Source organism: Canis lupus, chromosome 13 (assembly GCF_011100685.1).
Source record: "Canis lupus familiaris isolate Mischka breed German Shepherd chromosome 13, alternate assembly UU_Cfam_GSD_1.0, whole genome shotgun sequence".
In the NCBI taxonomy this organism is placed as follows: domain Eukaryota; kingdom Metazoa; phylum Chordata; class Mammalia; order Carnivora; family Canidae; genus Canis; species Canis lupus.
In genome coordinates this window covers 1664570-1687776 of record NC_049234.1, presented here as the reverse complement: position 1 = coordinate 1687776, position 23207 = coordinate 1664570, and the positions used below count along the sequence as shown (strand labels likewise).

Here is a 23207-nt window from a genome sequence, read left to right as displayed (position 1 = left end):
CTATACCATGTTTCTTGTGTTGTACTTTAAAAATTGCAGCAGGATACCAAAACCATATTTTTAATAGAGGCTTTTCTGAGGGTAGGCCACAGACATTTTGCAAAAGTATATGATACGAAAAGAGACCAAATTTCAAAAATAAAGAACACCAATTCAAAATAATATATGATCATATTTTGAATAAAATTAAATATAGAATAATTAGCAGAAAACATTTAATTCTAGTTTTCCTATTATGAATGTCAAGTTGGCACAAATGCAGTAAGACTAATCAAAATCAGGTAACAGTTACCTCTTTGGCCTTGCTTGATGGTTCTAGTCCAATCATATTTGCTACTATTAACTGATGTAAGAGTTGAACTTGAGCCACACTTAGGAAGAAGTCCAGATCTGTGGTTATATTCACTTCCAAGGAATGGCCACACACTAAAATCTCCTGGAGGAGAAAAAAAAGTTGAATATACATAAAGATACATGATAGCCATTAGATGATAATTTGTCATTCTTACTTATTTGACCTTTACTATGTTGATGAATTCTCCTGGGACTCAAGTTCATACGTTAATGAGAATAGCAGAGATGGAGAGCACAACCACTCAACATAGTTTAATGGATTAATTTAATAAACATTTATGAGGTCCTGCTGTGCACTGGGCCATGCACTAGTTACAGGGAAACAAACAACACAAACATTAATTTTTTTTTTTACCATTTCATATACATCTGGCATTTTATACTTCAAACTACTAACATCATTTCCATATGTAAGTGATGATGTAATTCTTTAGCCAAATCCTGTTCATTCATTCACACTAACAAATATTTACTGAGCATCTCCTAAGTAACATGCAGTATACTCAGCTGCTAGGGATAGCAGAAAGAATAGGTTGGCTTTGAATGGAAACCTGCTCTTGGGGAGATCACAATTTAGTTGGGCAGACAGATGTAAACTGGCAATTGTAGGCAAGCAATTACAATCACAAGTGGTATGGTTTGAGTATTCTCCAAAGCATACACTCCAAATGATTTATAACAAAATAGTGCTGAAGCCAAAGACAGCTAGACTAATTAATTTCACTTCTTCAAGCTGCTAAAATCTTGGCTGCTTTAGGTAGATGTCCACTACTTAACTGGTGGGGTTCTGCATAACTTAAATCATTCCAACATTCATCATTAGAAAACCATTCAGAGAAGGAAAAAAGAAGAAAAAAAAAAACCCCAAAGTTTCACTTACTAAAGCAGAAGTTCTGTCTCCTGTCATGAAGTGAATGTGGACAAAGTTCGAATGCTTGGAAATGCCCAATGAACCTTCTCCTTACTAGTGTCATTTAAAGGAATGGATTTAAGGAGACTTATGAGGGGCCCAAATGCAAAGTACATGGCTTAGAGTAGATTTTAATACAGCCATAAAGAATAGCATGTTAGAAATGAATATTCCTTTTCCTTTTGTGATTAAATAACCTTTTCCCCCACAAGTTCCCTGTATTTACTTATTAGAGTTAGAATTCATTTATTCCTCAAGTAATGATGAAAAGAAATATATTCATGTTACTAAATTGCTATAAGATAGTAGTACACCTATTTAATTTTTATACATCTTGGTGGATATAAGATACTATGTTTAACCTAATTTTTGCTATAGGGCAATTATAAACATTAAATAAATAAAATATACAAAACATTATTTTTATAAGTGAATGAAGTTTAACCAGCTTAGAGTAATATTTAATCTTATTTTTTCTGAACTTTTCATAATAACTGCCTGTAACTGTGAATGACCAAAAAGTTTACAAAGTTTTTAGCATAATATAAATTTATTTTTCTTTGAAGATTTATTTGAGAGAGAGAGAGACAGAGAGTAAGAGACAGCACATGAGCAGGTAGGAGGAGCAGAGGGAGAGGAAGAGGCAGACTCCTCTGCTGAGCAGGGAGCCAGATGCATGGCTCGATCCCAGGACCTTGGGATCATGACCTGAGCCGAAGGCAGACGCTTAACTGCCTCAGCCACACAGATTCCCTAGCAAAATATAAATTTCTAAGAAGAATACTTTTAAAATTATGATGGATCACATTATTATTACATTTCTATTCTAAGCATGGAGGCAGTACACCATAGTGATCAGTCTTGAAACCTGGATCCACCAGTAACTGGCTAGTAACATTGGTTGAGTTACCTAACCTCTTTAGATCTCAGTTTTCAGATCTATAAAACATGGATACTAATAGTATTGCTTTCTTATTTTTTTTAAAGGTTTATTTATTTATTTATGATAGACACAGAGAGAGAGAGAGAGGCAGAGACACAGGCAGAGGGAGAAGCAGGCTCCATGCCAGGAGCCGGACGTGGGACTCGATCCCGGGACTCCAGGATTGTGCCCTGGGCCAAAAGCAGGTGCCAAACCGCTGAGCCACCCAGGGATCCCCTAGTATTGCTTTCACAAGGATGTTGTGAGGACTAAGTCAGGTAATCCATGTAAAATTCTCTATATACTAAATAAAGTCATCCAGATCAGAAATGAGTTCTCTCTCAGTGTTGTTGCTTTCATTAGAAAGAGGTTAAGTAAGAGTGCAGGGTCTGGAGCCAGACCAGCCTGGGTTCAAACCATGCTTTGCCACTTACTACTTGTGAAAATATGGACAAGTTATTGAGTTAGCTTCTCTAAGCTTCAGTTTCTTCATCTATAAAAGGATAGTGGGGCACCTGGGTGGCTCAGTCAGTTGAGTGGCAGACTCTTCATTTTGGCTCAAGTTATGATCTCATGGCTCATGGGATGGAGCCCTGTGTCTGGCTCCATGGAGCTCAGCAGGCAGTCTGCTTGAAGAGTCTCTCCCACTGCCTGTCCCCCCATGCATTTGCATGCTCACTCTTTCCCTCTCTCCAAAATAAATAAATAAATCTTTTAAAAAAATACTGAATGACTCAAGGTATCTACTTTTAACTTTTTTTTATATGTTTTTTTATTCATTCAGTAAATATCTCAGAAGGGCCAGCAATTGCACTATTGGTATTTACCTAAGGAATACAAACATATGACTTGAGAGGGGGACATGCACCCCAATGTTTATAGCAGCATTATAGCCAAATTATGGAAAGAGTCCAAAAGTTCATCAACTAATGAAAGGATAGACAAGATGTGGTATATATATACAGTGGAATATTACTCAGCCATGAAATAGAATGAAATCTTGCCATTTGCAATGATATGGATGGAGCTTGAGTATATTATACTAACTGAAATAAGTCAGTCAGAAAAAGACAAATACCTTATGATATGATTTTGTTCATAGGTGGAATTTAAGAAACAAACAGATGTTCATCTGTTTCACAGGGGATGTGAAAAAAAAAAAAGAGGAGAGAAAGAGGCAAACCATAAGAAACTCTTAACTTTAGAGAACAAATGGAGAGTGGTGATTGGAGGGGAGGAAAGTGGGTGATGAGCTAAATGGGTGATGGGTATTAAGGAGGGCACTTGTGATGAACACTAGATGTTGTATGTAAGTGATGAATCATTGAATTCTACTTCTGAAATCAATATTACACTGTATGTTAACTAGAATGTAAATAAAAAATTGATACAAAAAATTTTAAAAATTATAGCAAAAATATATTTTAAAATAAAAGCAACAAAATTGAACATTTCACAGTAAAAAAAATAAAAATGAGGATAGAAGAAGTTAATAGGAGTGTTATAAGGATTAAATGAGTTACTACATAAAAAGCAATAACAAAAGAAAAAAATAACAAATATATTAATTTAAATGCAAAAAAATCTATATTTTAAAGAGTTTAAAGAAAGCAATAACAAAACAGTGCTAGAAGGTATTAATTTTTAGTTACATACAATAATAACTTATTAATAATAAGCAATTTGACATTCTGTGCGCACTAAAACTAAGAACCCCTAATTTACAAAGAGAAGATACTCCATTACATAGCCTAAAATGAAACCTAAATTAAGTTCTCACCTCAGTGTGCATATTTTCTGGAGAAATTATTTTAGTAAAAATGATAGCAGGTGCTCCAGTTATTCGGACAGAAAAATCTGTTAAAATGGGAGTCAAAATTGCTCTTCTTTCTTGATGTCGCCGTATGCTAAAAGATAGAGTGAAAAATTATTAGCCATTTCATTTTTTTTTCATTAAATTTGTACAAGTTTTTGCACCACAAACATGTATGACAGTTATATTTGTACATTTTATAATCACAGTTTTACAACTTCAATTCTTAACCTCAGATCAATAAAAGAAAAAATTACTGAGAAATTCAGATGCAATTTATTTCATAGTCACATCTTTTCAACAAATTACTGTTTTTAATTCCTTTTGTTCTTATAAATAGTTTAGTACCTTTTTCTACCAATAATAATAACCTTCCTCTTGTGTGATCATTTTTTCCTATTCTTAACATTTTTGACCTTCTAGTTGACAACTGCCATCTTTCCAACCTCATTAGGTTCACAAGTATATCCTCTTAATCTTGGACGACCTCCTTTTTTTAAGCTCTAAGAACCATCAGAGTTCACAGATTATTATTGCATATACGGTTCATGAAATAGCTTTTGTGACTTTGATACTGAATGCTTCTTCACAACAACCATGCATGTTAAGTGAAATCCATTACTAGCCCCATATTACCTACAAGGAAATAAAGATCAGGGGCAAGGGTAAGGCCACCTAGTAGGAACAAAGGTTCCACTGTTGGGCCTAATAGCAGAATAGTATTTGGACTCTATTTTAATTCTACTTTATACATTCTCATCTTTGATCGGTTATTCAGCACAGTATCTCTACTTTATATTCAAAATTACCAAATGCTAATAATTTCAAAGGAAGTACTGCATACATGGTAGGTGATGAAACTGGAAAACATTACTGAGGAACTAACACTTGTGCTAGGAGAGTTCTTCTAGTCTACTATCCATATCCTAACTTTTCACTTAATGAAATAATATAGTTCTATGTTTTACTAGCAAGCTGTACCTCAATAGTTCCTTGGAACTATTAACTTAATATTCCTTATAAATATGTCTCTACTATTCACTTATAAAGTGATAAAAGTTGAAATGAGGGAACTGGCATAAATTATCTCATGAAAAAGCTCAGATAAAAACTCAAGTCTTTCTACATCCTTTTCTACCAGAGTAGTCTAGAAAATAGAAAGTACTAGTATATTTTGTTCAAATTTGCAATGGGCAGAGCTTTACATGGTGTCTGCCAAAAAAGCAAATTGGATCATCTGGTTCTGTGACACATAGGTATTGGATTTCATGAAAGTCAATTTTAAAGAATTAAGAGATCTGGTGAATGGAGGGTAACAGGAAGAAGTATTAAAATCTGTGAATACAGAGGAAAGGTTGTGATCCTGAGAGACACCGTAATTATAGCTGAATAGCTTGAGTTCCATAAAATGGAACATGTAACATCTGATGTGCTCTCACAGGGGAATGTTAAAATATATGATGTATTAAAAATACCTTAAAATGGAAAAGATGGCAGGAAACCAAATAAGAGCAAATAAATACTCTTTTCCTCCCAAATAAAGAATATTTATACATATCATATTTTTCTCTATTATGTGATGAATTAAATCAGTAACACAACATATGAAAGACTTATGGCTTTGGAAATTTAAAAAAATTTTAAGTCAATGGTCCTATAAAACTTTAACTTTTATGGTACATAATGTTAACTCTTCTTTTGTGTTATTTCTTGTAAGTCTTGGAGGTAATCGTATATAATTTTAAATCATTAAAAATTTTTATAGATTGAAATACTTCAAAAGAAATACTGAAAAAATCATGACAAGAATTAAATTCTGCCAATATTTTACTAGATAAGAGCATAGGATTCAAAATTAAAATTTTTTCGAGAAATGGAAAATAAATAAAATACATAACAGGTGGGTAAATAGCATTTTACATATAGCTCAAGAAAAAATCAATAAACTAGAATATACATTTGAGAAAATTCTCTAAACAAAGCAAAACAAGAAGAAATAAACAAAAATTACCCCAAACTAATGAACCAAAACTATGGTTATATACTTGTGGTGGAGATCACAAGTATTATATTTAGTTCAGTCTCTAAAAGAAGTCTTATGAGCATAGCTATATTGAAATGTCAACTTAATTCAATTTTATGGAGATATTCAATTGTTAATAGCTCTGGTTATAGTTTTGAGTTGTTTATACCTATAGTCTGAAACTCCTGCATCTAATTCTACTTGATAGCTCTTTTTTCAAAGAAAAAGTTCAAAATAAAACTTTGTGGAGGAGGGAGAAGTCAGGGGACTGCTGAATGTTTCTCACAGAAAAGGACATTACAAATTGAGGGTATGAATGGGAATCTACCAAGGGAAAAATGGTCAGAGGATTTATGTTATTTTATTTTATTTTATTTTTTTTTAAATTTTTTTAAATTTTTATTTATTTATGATAGTCACACAGAGAGAGAGAGAGGCATAGACACAGGCAGAGGGAGAAGCAGGCTCCATGCACCGGGAGCCCGACGTGGGATTCGATCCCGGGTCTCCAGGATCGCGCCCTGGGCCAAAGGCAGGCGCCAAACCGCTGCGCCACCCAGGGTTCCCTGTTATTTTATTTTATATTTAAAGCTTTAATAACATGTATTGATATACCAAGTGCAGTGCTCACAGAATAATGCTGCATAATATATAAAAGTTATGTGTTGTACATATAGTTTTAAGCAAATGTTGATATAATCTTGTTTGGATCCTTCTCTTAAAAGCAAAATGCTGAAGGAGGGAAACCTGCCTATTTAGGGCTTTGGATCAATTAAGGCATTATTATCTATATTTATATGATGTTAGTGGCTGTAAGAACTACAAATTCATTGACACTACAGGAAGTTTTAAAATTTTATGATATACTATTGTGATTATATTCAATTTAAACAATTTCTGATTTAAGTATCAACAGAATGTAGATAAGTAAGTAACTTTGCTAAGAAACAAGACTGGCCAAGACAGATCTATCCTTTTATCTCTATGCTACCCTTTCAGCTGCCAAGGACACCCTTAGTTGATATGTAAGGAAGAAAATCCACTACCTACTCCCCCTCACACACCTCAAAGCACAAATTACCATGTAAAACTGCAACACTGACTAGATGTGTAACCTGCATATGGCAGACATCAGTACAGGTTATTTTAATTCTCAGTACTTCATTTCCTCAGGTTATAAAATAAACTAAGACATAGTAAAAATGGTTGCTAAGAGAAAAAGAAAAAAAAAGTGATTAACTAACAATGAACTTTCACCTAAGTGTAAGGGGTCAGAACACGGAGTATAAGAAAAGTAGTTGAATGAGGGGAAGCAAATCATTAGCTCTACTTTTAAGTGACATTGCACAAGGTAAGGAACCTCTCCAAACAGTTTCTTATGGTGGTTTTGTTCTGTAACAACTTGCTAAGAATAAGAATGGTTCAGAGTTTAGAGAGAAAATTGCATGAGATTTGGAAATATAAGGGAAATAAATACTTGCCAGTATTCTCTTGAAGTCATGCTTTGTAAAACAGTGAAATTCCACTCAGCAGTGCTAGCAGATTCCAACTTGTCTTCCCTCTTTTAGGTTCTGTGACCAGTTCTTTTTCCTGACCCGTTTGCAGGCTCACCCCCTCCAAAGAGGCAAAAGCCTTCCAGGGGCTGCTCTATCAGCCTCCGGTGGTCCTTCCTTCCAGTGGCTGGGCATGCCTGTGACCTGTCCCTGATTCACAGTCCCCTTTAGATCCTTAACTCACAGGTTCTGCCACAATTAAGCAAGGTCTTATTCCTAAAATAAATCCCTAATGCTATAATACAATGGTTCTGCTGACCTGACTGAATCCTAATGTATTTTCTCAACTGAAAAACTGAGGTTTTAGGAGAAGATCTACAAATCTTAAAATGTGGTAATTTTTATGCTTAACTTCCTTACTCCCTTCTCCCCAACATACACACAGAAACACATTTTGATTAAAGACAAAAGCTGAGTAATATATGTAGGAGGAATGAAGGAAAACCTTAAAAAGGCTATTATTTCAAATTAGTTAAGGGAGGAAACAAAGATATTCTTCACTGAATATTCTTTTTGTATCTTGAATTTTACCTATGCCAATTGAAAAACAAAAGTATAATCATATTAAGATTCTATTTATTTATTTATTTATTTATTTATTTTTTTTTGGGTAAGTATTTTTTATTGGTGTTCAATTTACTAACATACAGAATAACACCCAGTGCCCGTCACCCATTCACTCCCACCCCCCGCCCTCCTCCCCTTCTACCACCCCTAGTTCGTTTCCCAGAGTTAGCAGTCTTTACGTTCTGTCTCCCTTTCTGATATTTCCCACCCATTTCTTCTCCCTTCCCTTATTTTCCCTTTCACTATTATTTATATTCCCCAAATGAATGAGAACATATAATGTTTGTCCTTCTCCGACTGACTTACTTCACTCAGCATAATACCCTCCAGTTCCATCCACGTTGAAGCAAATGGTGGGTATTTGTCTTTATTTATATTTCTATCAAGATTGTCACTACTAAACTACATCAGATTTAAGATCTCTTATCTTCATTTGAATCAGTATCTCTTAGAAACATTCAGTCACTTGATCTACTAGTTCTACTTAATTGTTTAATCATTCAACCTTTCATCAATTCACTCAACTCTTTATTAAGTACCTATTATGTGCCAAGCTTAATATTCTGTACTGAGTATTCAGAAGTGTGTAAAACATGCCACATTTTCATACTTCTAGCCCTTGGATCTACTGCTTTCTTATAAGGTTCAAAGTGCCCCCTCATCTCTCCTGCCACTCATACTCTATGGAAACAAATTCAGAAGCTGTGTATTCCATGAGAGCTTCCCTGAAAACCCATCTATAGAGTTATTCATTAATTTCTTTCCTCAATATTTCTATTTTTTTACCTATGTCAATTTTAGATTTATTGTATTATGTTTCTGTCATATCTCTTAGATTGAGATGTCCCATGTACATGGAATACATTTATTCTGATTGTAATGTGGCTCTTCTGTAATCCTAAACATCCTATATTTATGTCTACCATAGTACTTTACTCCCTGCACTCTAACAGGTAATTAACTATTAATTCTTTGACTGGACACTGAGCTCTGTAAGGGACAGGAGCATACCAGAAATCATTTCATTTTGTTTCTCCAGTGTAAAAGACATCCTATGGCATTTAATTGATGTTCAAAAGTCTTAATTTTATAAAGCATGCCAAGGCCATTCAACAGGGGAAGGAATGGTCTCCTCAACAAACAATATTGGGACAATCGTATATCCACATGCAAAAAAAGGAAGTTAGACTTTTACCTCATACCATATATAAAAAGAAACAAACAAAAACTCCTCAAAAATGGAGCAACAATCTATTTATAAGAGCTTAATCCATAATACTCTTAGAATAAAACATAGACCTTAGTCATCAAAAAGAATAAAATACCTGGGAATATAAACCTAAACAATGAGGTAAAAGATCTGTACTCTGAAAACTATAAAATATTTATTAAAGAAACTGAAGCTACAAACAAATGAAAATATAGTCCAGGTTCACGGATTATAAGGATTAATACTGTTAAAATATCCATACCACCCAAACCAATCTATGGATTCAATGCAATCCCTATCAAAGTATCAACAGCATTTTTCACAGAACTATAACAAATAATAATAATAAAATTTGTATGGAACCACAAAAGACCTGCACCACTCAAAGTAATCTTGAGAAAAAAAGAACAGCTGGAGGGATCACAATTCCAGATTTCAAGATAGACCACAAAGCTGTAGTAATCAAAACAGTAGGTGCTAGCACAAAAACAGACAATAGATCAATGGAACAGAAAAGACAGCCCAGAAAATAGACCCATGCTTACATGTTCAATTAATCTATGACAAAGAAGACAAGAAAATGGGGTAAAGGCAGTCTTTTCAATAAATGGTGCAAGGAAAACCGAACAACAAAAGAATGACACTGGACTACCTTCTTATACCATACACAAAAATAAACTCAGAATGGATTAAGGACCTAAATAAGAGACCTAAAATCATAAAAAATCCTAGAAGAGAATACAAGCAATAATATATTCAATATTGACCACAGAAACATTTTTTAGATATGTCTCCTAAGGCATGGGAAACAAAAGCAAAATTAAACTACTGGGACAACAGTTAAGCGTCCAACTCTTGATTTTGGCTCAGGTCATGACCTCAGGGTTGTAAGATTAAGTCTTGCACTGGAGCATGGAGTCTGCTTGAGATTCTCTCTCTCCCTTAGCCCCTCCCCCCAACTTGTGCTTGAATGTGAGCTTTCTCTCTCTCAAATAATAAATAAAAAATTTAAAAACAACAAACTATTAGGACTACAAAAAAATAAAACGCTTTTACACAATGAAAGACACCATCGACAAAACAAAAAGGCAACCTATTGAATGGGAGAAGATATCTGCAAATAAAACACCTAATAAGGAGTAAATACCCAAAATATATAAAGAACTTATATAACTCACCACCAAAAAAACAAAAATCAAAAAACCCAAACCCAAACAATCTAATTAATAAACAGGCAGAGTACTTGAAGACACGTCTCCAAAGAAGACATACAGATGGCCAACAGAAACTTGAAAAATGCTCAAAATCAGGAAACGGAAATCAAAACTATGAAATACCACCTCACACTTGTCAGAATGGTTAAAATAAAAAAACACAAGGAATAACAAGTACTGGCAAGGATGCAGAGAAAAAGGAACCCTTGTACACTGTTGGTGGGAATGTAAATTAGCACAGCCACTGTGGAAAATAGTGTGGAGGTTCCTCAAAAAATTAAAAATAGGAATGTCATATGATTCACTACTTCCACTACATTGAATTTGACAATTGAGTCTTAGATTAATTATAAACACTTGTGCAAAGATTATTTTCAAGAAATGAAAAGATCATTTATAAATTATATATCAGGTAAGGGTATAGCACTTAGAATAAAGAAAGAACAACAACTCATCATCAACAACAACAACAACAAAAAACAATTTAAAAATAGGGAAAAGGCTTGAGTAAAAATTTTTCCAAAGAAATAAGATATTTTTGGCCATATGGAAATACAAATTGAAACAACACCCAATAGGATGGTTAAAGTTAAAAAAAAAAAATGGAAAAGAAGTGTTGCTATGAATGTGGGGAGATTAGAACCCTTGAGTATTGCTGGTGGGAATGTCAAATGGTTCAGTCACTGTGGAAAATAGTTTGGCAGCTCCTCAAAGCTAAATACAGAATTACCATTTGACTGTGAAATCCTACTCTTAGACATTCATTCTTAATACCTGAAAACAAGTACTGAAACAGGTATCTGTACAAGTACAGGTACTTGTACACTTGTACAAATGTCCACAAGTAATATCCACAGCAATATTATTCATAATAGCTAAAAGGTAAAAATATCTCAAATGTCCATCAATAGATAAATGCATAAACAAACTAGTATTTATTTATATACAGTGGAATATTATCCAACAATAACTAAGAATGAAGTACTGACACATGCTATAATGTTGTAAAATCTCCAAAACATTGTGTTAAGTGAAGAATCCAGCCACAAAAGGTCACATATGGTATGATTCCTTTTATATGAAATGTCTAGAATAGCTAAATCAACAGAAACAAAGCAGATGGCATTTGCCAGGGGCTCTGAGGAGGGAGAAGGATGTAGAAAAAAGTGCTTAATGGGTAAGTGATTTTACTTTGGGGTGTAGAAAATGTTTTAAAATGAGACAGAGGTGATGGTTATAGATAGAAGTGGTGGTTATACAATATTGTGAATGTTCAAAATGCCAGTGAATTGTTCACCTTAAACGGTTAATTTTGTGTAATGTCAATTTCAACTCAGTTAGTAAAACACACACACACAGATAAACTGTTTATTTAAATGAATTAAAGTATAAATAAGAGAGATCTAGTTAAGGCTAGATGATCATAAAATTTCCTAGGAAATAAGGCCCACTTTCTTTGTTGATAGAATTTGTGGTTCTTTTTTTTTTTTAAGATCTATTTATTTATTCATGAGAGACATGGAGAGAGTGGCAGAGACACAGGCAGAGGGAGAAGCAGGCTCCCCGTGGGGAACCCGATGTGGGACTGGATCCCAGACCCTGGGATCACGCCATGAGCCTAAGGCAGACGTTTAACTGCTGAGCCACCCAGGCATCCCTGAATTTGTTGTTCTTAAGATGAACTATAGATTATGTAAGCTAGAACTTCCTGAACGTGAAAACTGAGTGTGGAGGAAAGACAGAAGTTGACCCTGACTCATATATCATGTGATGTTTACAGATCAGGACTGGTATAGTGCATGTAAGGTGTGTACCAGAGTTGTCTGCATCCCTCTCCTGAAATGTACCTGGCCAAAAGTGGGAAAATTTTCACCCAAATTTGCATTCCTACTCAGGGGGCACATTCAATCACTTATCAATGAAAGGCTGTAACAACACTATTTTTTTTTTTTTTTTTTTTTGAGAGAGAGAGGGAGAAGAGGATGGGTAGAGAAAGAAGGAGAGAGAGAACCTCTTAAAGACTCCTTGCTGATCCCAGAGCCTGAAAAAGGTATCAATTCCATGACTCGGAGATCAGGACTGGACCTGGGCTGAAACCAAGAGTCAGATGCTTTAACAAACTAGGTTACCCAGGTGCCCTGTAATAATACTTTTATACTATGAAAGTGCTTTGTGCCAGGGATAAATCAATGGACTGGATGAAGTTCTATCCTTGGGACCCAGACAAAGTACATAGATAATTAGAATTAAATATTCCAAGTGATATGTTAAGAGCACACAGAAGGGGAACTCAACTCCTCTCCGAAAGGCTCAGGGGAAGACTTCCTGAGGCTTGATGAATGGATGGGAGTTAGGCCAGTGAATAGGGTGGGTTAAGATAGTTCCAGGCAGAGATCACATATCAAGGCCTAGCAGTATGTAACACACCATATTTTCAGGAGGCTGAAAGAAGCTCATTATGAATAGTTACAAGGAAATTAGAAAAGAGTACAGGTATCTAAAGAAGCAGCTTATATAGAGTATAGACTACCATCTGGTACTTGGTTTTAGGCACATTATTTAACCTGGTTATGCCTCAGTTTCCTCATATAGAATTAGGGAAAATAGTTCTTACCTCATAGCATTACTACAATAATTAATTTAAGGAAGTTAGGTAAAGCGATGTCTTTTATAATCTCTTATTAAAGTTGTTGCTATTATTAATGTCAAGACATAAATACAGTTTTGGGGGGCAAAAGGGCAGAACTCCAAAACAATCAGCACTGTAAAAGTCAGACAATAAAGTCTACATACACACAATGTTTTAAAGAGATTCAGTCAAATAAACTGCTATGGTGTGTTATAAGCAACAGAAGTTAGTAAATCTTACAAGCAAAAAAAAAAAAAAAAAAAGAAGAGGGCAGCCCCGGTGGTGCAGCGGTTTAGTGCTGCCTGCAACCCAGGGCATGATCCTGGAGACCCTGGATCGAGTCCCACGTCAGGCTCTCTACATGGTGCTTGCTTCTCCCTCTGCCTGTGTTTCTCCCTCTCTCTCTCTCTCTGTGTCTCTATGAATAAATAAAAAATCTTAAAAAAAGAAGAAGAAAGAAAGAAAAATGAAAAAACAGCACTTTTTAAAACCATAACGACCTCCAGGTTAACAATATCAAAAGTATTTTTAATGCCTAGTGTCTTTGTTCTAGGAAACAATTCTACCTAACTGATGAGAAACCACAAGTAGACTGGGTGAAATGGCAACGGCTCTCTACAAATCTTATAGGCTCACATTCAGGGCTAATTCCTTCAAAAATGTTCTCTGTGAACATAGGTGGACTAAAAAATTAAAGCAACCTACAGCTTTTGTTACTTTTCTCCTTTTATCATCATCAATAGAAAGGAGAGACTTAAAAAAAAAAATCTGACCTTCCTTGAATACAATGGATTGCAAGAGAAAATGTGAATGTATCCTTAGCCTGAAGTAGAACCTTTCATCAAATAGCAAGCTTTATCTTTTTATTTTTATTTTTATTTTTTTTAAATAGCAAGCTTTAAAAAAAGTGCTGACAGGTGGTGTCTGGGTGACTCAATTCGTTAAGTATCTGCCTTCTGCTCATGTCCTGATCCCAGAGCCCTGGGATCAAGTCCTGGGATCGAGCCTCATATCTGGCTCCCTCCTCAGTGGGGATCTGCTTTTCCCTCTCCTTCGGCCCCTCCCCTCATTCATGCTTGCACATGTTCTCTCTTGCTCACTCCTTGTCAAATAAATAAATGAAATATTTTTTTTTAAATGCTGACACAATCTTAAACTTGTAATAATTACAGTTTAACAATGCTAGCAGATTTCCAAGCAAAATCATTAACTATACTTACCAAAATATATTTTACATCAGTCCTGAAATGCAAAAGTGGTACCCAAACACTTAGGTTGGGTATGCTGAAGATTGTATCACCAACTGTTCTTCTGGCAATGAAATATTAGAAAGTGCAGAACATTTCCCACTAATTTCCTACCTGCTGGCCATATTCCATTCAAGGGCTGGATTTTGAGAATTTCTTTCACTCTCTGTTAGCACTCCTCCTGTGCCACTTTCCTTCTCTGGTTTTAGTTGATCCCACTGTGCAGTACCTATATTGATGGAATGCAGGTCTATTTGGTATTGTCTATCTTCAATTTCTGATCCAGGGTCTCGAAGAATTCCCAAGTTCAAAGCTCTCCTATAAAGGCAATGAAAAAATGTAAATAAATAAAATAATCTATTTATTTTATTCACTAACAGCATCATTACCATTTTATCCCCCTTTGGATTCCTGATGGATTCACTGTGCTGATCAAATTTCTGACGCAGGTATTAGGAAGTAACCACATTGGATGACTTGAAAACGTACCCCAAACTTATCATGTACAGTAATCTACCCTACAATGATTTTTTATAGTTTCCAGCATTGTACAGTTTTCCTAAGTACTTTCATATACATGATTCCAGTCCTTGATATGCTGGGAAGGCTCTATTTTTATCTCCATTTTTACTAAAGAGAAAATAATTCAGAGAGATTGAAAGACTCAGACAAAGGTAGTAAGGTAGTTTGTGGCAAAACCACAACTTAAACCCAGGTTTTCTGACTCAATACCCAGTCTTCTTTCCAATGCTAATCACCTACCTTCCTTAGGCCTTTCAAGTCCTGAGAGGAAAGGGGATAGAGCTTTGTCAATCTCTTGCACTTCCCCACCCCTAGCCCTCCATTCTTTTAATAACTGAGGTGTCATATAGACTGCACTGTTTGCTGATGGTGACACACAGTAAGGATTACTTGCCCATACACAGTTGAAACTTTGATCTTACTGGACCGAATGCTAAGCAAATGACTAAAAATATCAGTAGCATATAGCTAAATTAGAAGAAGTGAATTGTTAAATTTTTTGTGAGGGTTTTAGAATGAGAATAGCAAGGCAATATGGTAGGAAGAAAAGAACTGGGTTCAGGGTTCAGAGACCAGATAAACCTAAGTGTGTGTAAATTTGGGAACTTTTTAGTTTTGTTGGGTCACAGATGCTTTAAAGTGAGTCATCAAAAGGAAAATAACACTAGGCCTTTATAAAAGTTTCAAGGAACACAAAAATTTAAATAATATAGAGACTAAAAGTGATTTTATTAGTACAAATATTAAAAAAATCTACAACTGCAGCTATTAGAAAAAAATACAATTACATCAACCGAACATGAATGAAATGAATTAGGGGAGTAGGGGTGGAGTGGGGAGGTGGCAGGTGAGGAGAAGGAAGCATAGGTCCTGGTGTGAAAACTACAGAAAAGTGGGTATGAGTCTGATAAAGACTAAGCCATGGCAAATGAGCACTGTGGGTGAGACTATGCCCAGAGGTTGGTCAAATACCGACAGAAGGTGGGTAACTGCTGCAACTCAAAATGGCAGGTATCTGGGCCAGTTGTTCAGGAATGGAGACAGCATCAACTGGGCCAGGCAAGGTGAGGCTGAGACTAATGAATTCAAGTGAAGAGAGGAGCACAGGAAGAACTGGAATTGAATGAGCAGGCTGTTCAGGTAGACAGGTATCAGAGGGAGTTACAATAAGGAACAGGGAAACAAATAGATACTGGTCTAGAAACCACAGCAGGAGCCAGAGAAAGATGAATGAATTCTCATTCTTAAGGTAAAGTTCAACCTATTGTTGTTTCTCCTTCCCTACTCTTTTCTAACTCAGAAGAAATGCATTCTAGGAATGGGCAGGCAAAGAAAAATAGCCTAAAATTTTACTTGAATGAAATAATTATATTAGAAATAGAGCCTATAAAAGGGAACATGAGCCTTTTCAATTTGTCCTAATGAGAGCAAAAAAAAAAAAAAAAAAAAAAGAATTCATGATGGTGGAGATGGGAGCAAGTAACACTTAGATTATCCCCATTTTGGTAGAATGCTCTCCATTCATTTGAATATTGGTATAATTCTGCTTAAAGGTCCATCTCAGACTTTACGTTCTATGAAGACTTTCGTGAACAACCTTTCTCCAAACTCATCTCTCCCACATATATGCTATCAGTAAATACTGTTTTAATCACGGACTTGAACGGACGCAAATGTGGACAAATACAAAATGATTCTCCATAGCAGTAAGAGCACAGTTTTTAAATAGCAAACTTTTGATTTGGATGCACATAAGTTTAGACATACAGCAAATCTCTTGGGCAGCTAGTGGCCTAGCCTGTTTCTTAGATTATAAAAGTTACATTTCTTTATATTTTAAACTAGCCAATACTTTTTACATTTTAAATAAATTCCCTAAATATATTTTTAAGGTGAACTAAAGTACTTTAAGAATCCTTGAAGAAAAAGTATGTCAGGAAGTACAATCAGTGCTATGTTAAAAGACAAAGTAACTCAGCCCAGCATTAACATCAGTCTATTTTCCCTGGCACATGGACACTGTGTAATCACAAGATTGCAACCACTAAACACTGGATTTCATCACAGTTTTTCATATAGGCTTGAAATTCCCCATATTTTTTCTTGGTTTTAGATTGAGCTTTAGGTCTCCCATCTATCTGTGGAAAACATGACTTCTCCCAGGTTCTTCTTCCCTATGCAAATGGTTTTTATAATGAGCGATACCCAGATAGGTCTGAACATGCTAAACTTTAAAATTCTAAACTTGTTAAGAATCAGGGTTGGAGATTTTATATTCTCTCCTTTTGTGTGAAATTAAATAATCTGTCATTTTAACCTGATTTGAAAGTTCAGTGAAATGTATAACATTTGGGTATATTAAGTCCAACTTAAAAGTTAATTGCAAAGCATTTAAATCTGAGTTATAGAAAATAGGTTAAGTGAAAGATTCACATGAGATTTATCCTTAGACTTTCCAATGATCATGAGCATAGAGCAATTACTTAACTTCTCTGTGCTTAGTTATTTCAATAACTAAATACAGAGATAAATAAAATATATGACGAAGTTAAACTATAAAGAGGCCCATTATAAATTTTATGACCATTTCTGAATAGAATCCTAAATGATTCTGAAAGAATAGTATATCTAATCATCAACTAATCATAAATGCATAGGCACCAAGAATAAAACAAAGTCTACTCTTCTAATTATGAAAAACCATAATGAAAACTATAAAGATAAATGATCTTTAGTATTTCCAGGGTCACCTGTTTCTAAAATATGGTGTTATTAGAGACCCTGAATGAACCTTCAGACTCAAACAACTAGTATGCTTGAAAAAAATTTAAAGTATCTTTTTAAACACATCTCAGAGCTGGCACCAGCAAACAAAACCTTAAAGTCCCCCTTCCACTCCCCAACACCCACCACTCCCAACAAAACCAGGAAAACTAATAAATAAGCACCTGCCAAAGCCAGCTTTTGCTCTTAAGGTTTCTGCTGAATCCTGAAAACACTGATTTTCTGCTCTGCTAACTTCACAGGACATAAGCTCAAGGCCCACCCAAGATGATAAATCAACTTAATTACAAATCCTACATATAAAGCTGGGGTCACAAAGGGTTACATAAGCAGTGAAAGTGTGAATTAAAAATAGCCCTTCTAGGGAGCCTCTTGGTGAAAGAACAGTTTTGTATCTTGATTGCATTGGTGGTTACAAGAATCTACATGTGTAATAAAATTGCACAGAACTATGCATATATAAACACAAAGGAGTACACCTAGAACTGCAGAATCTGAATACAGCTGTGGATTACAATGGTGTCAATTTCCTGGTTTTGAATTGAGCTATAGTTATGCAGGAGTTATGAAGACTTGAAAACTACAAAACCCCTAGAAGAAAACAGAGGAGGTAAGCTCCTTGGCATCTGTCTTGGAAATGATTTCTTTGGTTTGACTCCAAAAGCAAAAGGCAACAAATGCAAAAATAAATAAGTGGGAGTACACCAAACTAAAAAGCTTCTGCTCAGCAAAGAAAAATATCAACAAAATGAAAAGACAACCACTGAAATAGGAGAAAATTTTGCAAATCATGTATCTGGCAAGGAGTTTTGTCAGTTTTGTCATGCATGGTACTCAAACAACTAAATAGCAAAAATAAAATAACCAATATAAAAATGGGCAAAGATCTGAAATAAACATTTTTCCTAAGACATATAAATGGCCAATAGGTAGATGAAAAGGTACTCAGTTTGGGGCAGTGAAAATACTCTGTATGATACTGTGATTGTGGATAACGTGTCTTGTATTATTCATCTGTCCAAAACTATAGAATGTATAACACCAAGAGTGAATCCTAAACATAAACCATGGACTTTGGGTGATTATGATGTGTCAGTGTAGGTTCATCAATTTTAACTATGTACAACTCTGGTGGGTGGGGGATGTTGGTAAGGCTCAAAATTAATGAGCTAAACTTAAAAAGACAGAATAAACTAAAAAAAAAAAATAGAGGAAAGGAAATAAGAACAGAAATTAATGAAATAAAAAAGAGAAGGTTCAACAATGCCTAAAATATATAAACCTCTAGAATTCAAGGAAAAAAGAAAGAGCTAAAGATAGAAAGCCTAATAAGTTTATATTTGTAATAAAAAAAAAACTATGATGCTATAGAGATTAAAAAGATAAGGGGATATTAGAAAGGTTTCTAGGAACAAAGATTTTACAACTGATTATGGAAAAAAAATCTCTCCTCTAACTTATTGCTGTCCCTGAAGATATAAAGCTTGTGCCCTCTCATTCCTTCCACCAAACATAATGCTACTTCTCCTTTTGCAAGCTCTTTTTCTATGTAAAAATGACTACTTTAAAACTATATCTTGACAGTTAAAATTGCTGCTAATGTCGTAACTAGTGAAAAGCAACCAAGTTCTTCCTTATTCTGTGCCTTACTCAAGACTGTCAAAACTCTATCTTCCCGTCTAAATGACCAATAAGCAAACTTGCATTCATTCATTCAAAGAATATTTATTTAGTGAGCTGCATGCTAGTTTCCATGACAGGCCACAGAGAAACTGGCTTCCTCTGTGGACCCTGCCCTAATACAGCTTATAGTCTAGTTGGGAATCCACAGGCTATTGCAAAGACTTTAATGCTAGAAAAGGTGAGGTATAGAATGCAAATGGGACCCCTGACCCAAAACTAGGGGGCTCAGAAAAGAAGCAGCATTGTTTAAAGGAGTTCAGAAAAGCCCAATATTATTTCATATAATGAAAAAAGTTAAAAATTATTGCAGGCAGAGGAAACACAACAGGTTCAAAGGCTCACAGATATGAGAGAGCAGCAAATGCAGAAAACCTGAAGATGTTCTGAATGGTTGGAGAGAAGTATGGAAGGAAGGGAAGCCATAGGCTAGTGAGTCATAGACAGGCCCTTCCATCACAAAGTGTCTGAGAACTGCAGGAGGCCCAGCCTTTGTGGGTGATGGGGTGCAGTGCACAGGTCAGGATTGCCTAGCAAATTAGTATTTTCTCCTCCACCAAAAAGGTTACAGAAACTTTGTAGTAGCACAGTAGTCAAGAGTAGAGAAAGAGAGGCGCCTGGGTGGCTCAGTTGGTTAAGCATCTGCCTTTGGCCCAGGTCATGATCCCAGGGTCCTGGAATCGAACGCCATGCCGGGCTCCTCACTCAGCGGGGAGCCTGCTTCTCTCTCTCCTTCTGCTTGTTCTCTGCTAAATAAATAAATAAAATCTTAAAAAAAAAAGAGTAGAGAAAGATCTGAATTTGTCTTATAAAATTATAAGAATTAAGTGAGATAAGAAGCCTAGCACAGAACTTGCCACAACATAAAATCCTCAGTAACTGTTAGGAAAAAAAAAAAAATCATTCTACTTTGATTCTAAGATTCTGTAGAAAATATTAAATAATAGTGAAATGATTAGAAAGTGAGAAGAAAAAGATTTACCTGGATAAAGCATACATTCAGATTATGAAAAAAACAAAAGCCCAAGCAAACAGCACCACTGACCTTCCATTTAATTAGTCAAACTGAGTGAATTCTACCCAAATTTTCTAATTTGATCGGTTTCATTAATCTAAAAACATTTTAGTAGCATGCCAGGTTAGTTTTAATAAACCCCCTACTTTCTAAGACAAGAAACAGTTTGTTGTAAGAGAATTTAGGCCAATTAAAAATACAGTTGCATCTTTGAGAAACACATTTTCTTCAATTTTTTAGCCTCTTGAGATAACAGATCCAGGAAACAACATATTCCTGTGTGTTTTCCCAAGTATATTTAAATTACTCTTAACAAAAACTATAGGTAGGCTATTTGGCTCATTAGGTTAATAGGTCAAATATACTTTAAAGAATTAGTTCATATTCACAAACTTTACAAGTTTGGTTTGGTTTTCCTCTGACAAAAATGAATACCGGGTAAGTTTTTTTTAGACTTAGATAATAAAATCTATTTTTTCTTTCAAATTACCTGATCCCTATGACTTATTTTCAATTCTTTAAAGTCCGAAAACATACAGTGGCACATTGATTTACTTCATTTTCTACAAAATACTTGATTTTATTTCTCAACTTGAAATATTCACTAATCTTTATTTTTTAAAGTATAAGATACCCATTTGTTTCATGGATACTTAAAGCCTATTCCAGTCATTATAGAACACTGAAAGTACTTTATTTTTCAATATTAAATTTAAAAAACAAAAAAAATAAAAAAACATTCAAAATATTTTTTCTGTAATACCACATATTACCTCGTATTAGCACTGCGAGCAAGATGTCTTATAAAAGATGTATTTAACTAGGTCTTTTTTAAAGGTATAAATACATACAGCCAATTTGATAATTTATTTTCATTTTTTCAAATGCTGGAAGTAATTTTACAACTTTTAAAATGTGATTTTCCCTAAGTAAATGACTTTATAACTTAATAGCCTGTTAGAAGTAAAAAATAATTTGATTTCAAACCAAAAGTAAAAAATACATTTTAATTAAGAAAGCTTTGATTGAGCGCACTATATTTTCACAGCATAACAACTGCAAAATCTTTAGAGCAAAGAATTCTACTAAAATGATACTTTGCTACATAACTCATCATAGGAAAAGAACTTTGTGGCTTTAGTGAGGACCAGGATGCCTAATATTAATAATGTCTACCTTACAAAATATAATGAACAACCTAAGTAATCAATGGATGAATGGAAAAAGACGTGATATACATATACAAGCGGTGGAACACATTATTCAATCATAAACATACATACACATACACACACATACACACACAAAGAAATCATTTGTGACAACATGGATTGACCTTGAAGGCATTATGCTAAGTAAAATAAGTCAGAAAAATAAATATTGTCTGATTTCATTTATATGTACAATCAAAAATAACAAAGATGGAGAAAGAAATCACACTTAGTTATCAGGGGAAAGGCGCAGGGAAAAGTGGGAATTGGAGAAACATGGTTAAAGGGAACAAACTTCCAGGTCTAGCACATAACAGTGCTAGAGGATGTAATTAATGTATATGATGACTACAGTTAACATTGCTGTATGATCTATACGAAAGTTGTAAGAGAATAAATCCTAAGAGTTCTCATCTCATTCCCCCTTTATTCTTTAGCTTTTTTCTTTTCTTTTTATTGCATCTATATGAAAAGATGGATATTAGCTGAACCTATTGTCTTACTCATTTCACACTATATGTAAAATCAAACCATCATACTGTACATCTTACTGGTATTTCTCAATAAAACTGGGAAAACCAAATACATACAAACTTATAAGTAGTTTTGGGGATCTAGTATACAGCATAGTGATGATAGTTAACAGTATACAGATCTTAAGAATTCTCATAAAAAAGATAACTATAAAATGATGGATGTGTTAATTAGCTTGACTGTGGTAATAGTTTCAAAATATACACCTACATTAAATTATTACTTTGTAGACCTTAAACATATACAATTTTTATTTCTCAATTTATCTTAATAAAGCTGGGAGAAAATACATGAAAATATCTTAATAAGAAAAGCTTAAATTGTTTCACTTCCTATTTTTTTCCTAGAAATGTTTGATATCATAAATAGAATCAAATTTTCTTGTCTCAAACTCACATACCTTTAAAAGCTCTATGAACTTTACTCTTTCTCCTTATTACAGTCTTTAAGACCTTTTAGCAATTCAAATCAGGAAGGGTGTGGGTCAAGATGCCCATAACTTCCTTGCCTTTAACACAAAAAGCTGCTTTATTGGCTAAAATGTAGGAGTTATAATTGTAATTGCTTTGCCCTTCCGAAACTCATCTCCCATACCATTTGAACCATTCAGCAGGTGGTGTAGGAGGCTAAACTAAAGTCTGCAATAGTCAATAATATAATCATAAGGAACCAAAGAAGACTTTAAGTATATAACAGGAAACATAGCTTTAATGTTTTCCTTTTTAAATTGATTTAGTCTGGGTCAGGCCTTTTGTATGTTTACATAAGGAACAGCTCATGTTGAACCATTTAGACTGCTCACTGCTGAACAGGCATATCTTGGGAGTTCACTGTAAAGAAATAAAATTCATTACTTACAGCTCAGTTGAGATCTACAAAACATTAAACAAGCCAGAAAATAGGAATGTAAAAAGAAGTAAAATTTATATACGTTGATCAAATGTCTCCATTTTTATCACCAAGTATCTATAATGACAGTAATTTTGACAGTATACTGGGCAGGGGATGTAAAAGTTGAC

General features: G+C 34.6%; 1 protein-coding gene across 9 annotated transcripts in view; it reads right to left on the bottom strand.

Annotated features, from left to right (window-relative positions):
- The window catches only part of VPS13B (vacuolar protein sorting 13 homolog B), a 734128-nt gene that overhangs the window by 257157 nt on the left and 453764 nt on the right, over window positions 1-23207 (bottom strand). For all 9 annotated transcript variants that reach the window (XM_038555171.1, XM_038555170.1, XM_038555164.1 and 6 more), the window contains 3 exons: window positions 14557-14760; window positions 3967-4093; window positions 293-436 (listed from right to left, as the gene is read on the bottom strand). In XM_038555171.1, coding sequence (XP_038411099.1) covers window positions 293-436; window positions 3967-4093; window positions 14557-14760 — 475 coding nt within the window. The remainder of the gene's footprint in view (window positions 1-292; window positions 437-3966; window positions 4094-14556; window positions 14761-23207) is intronic.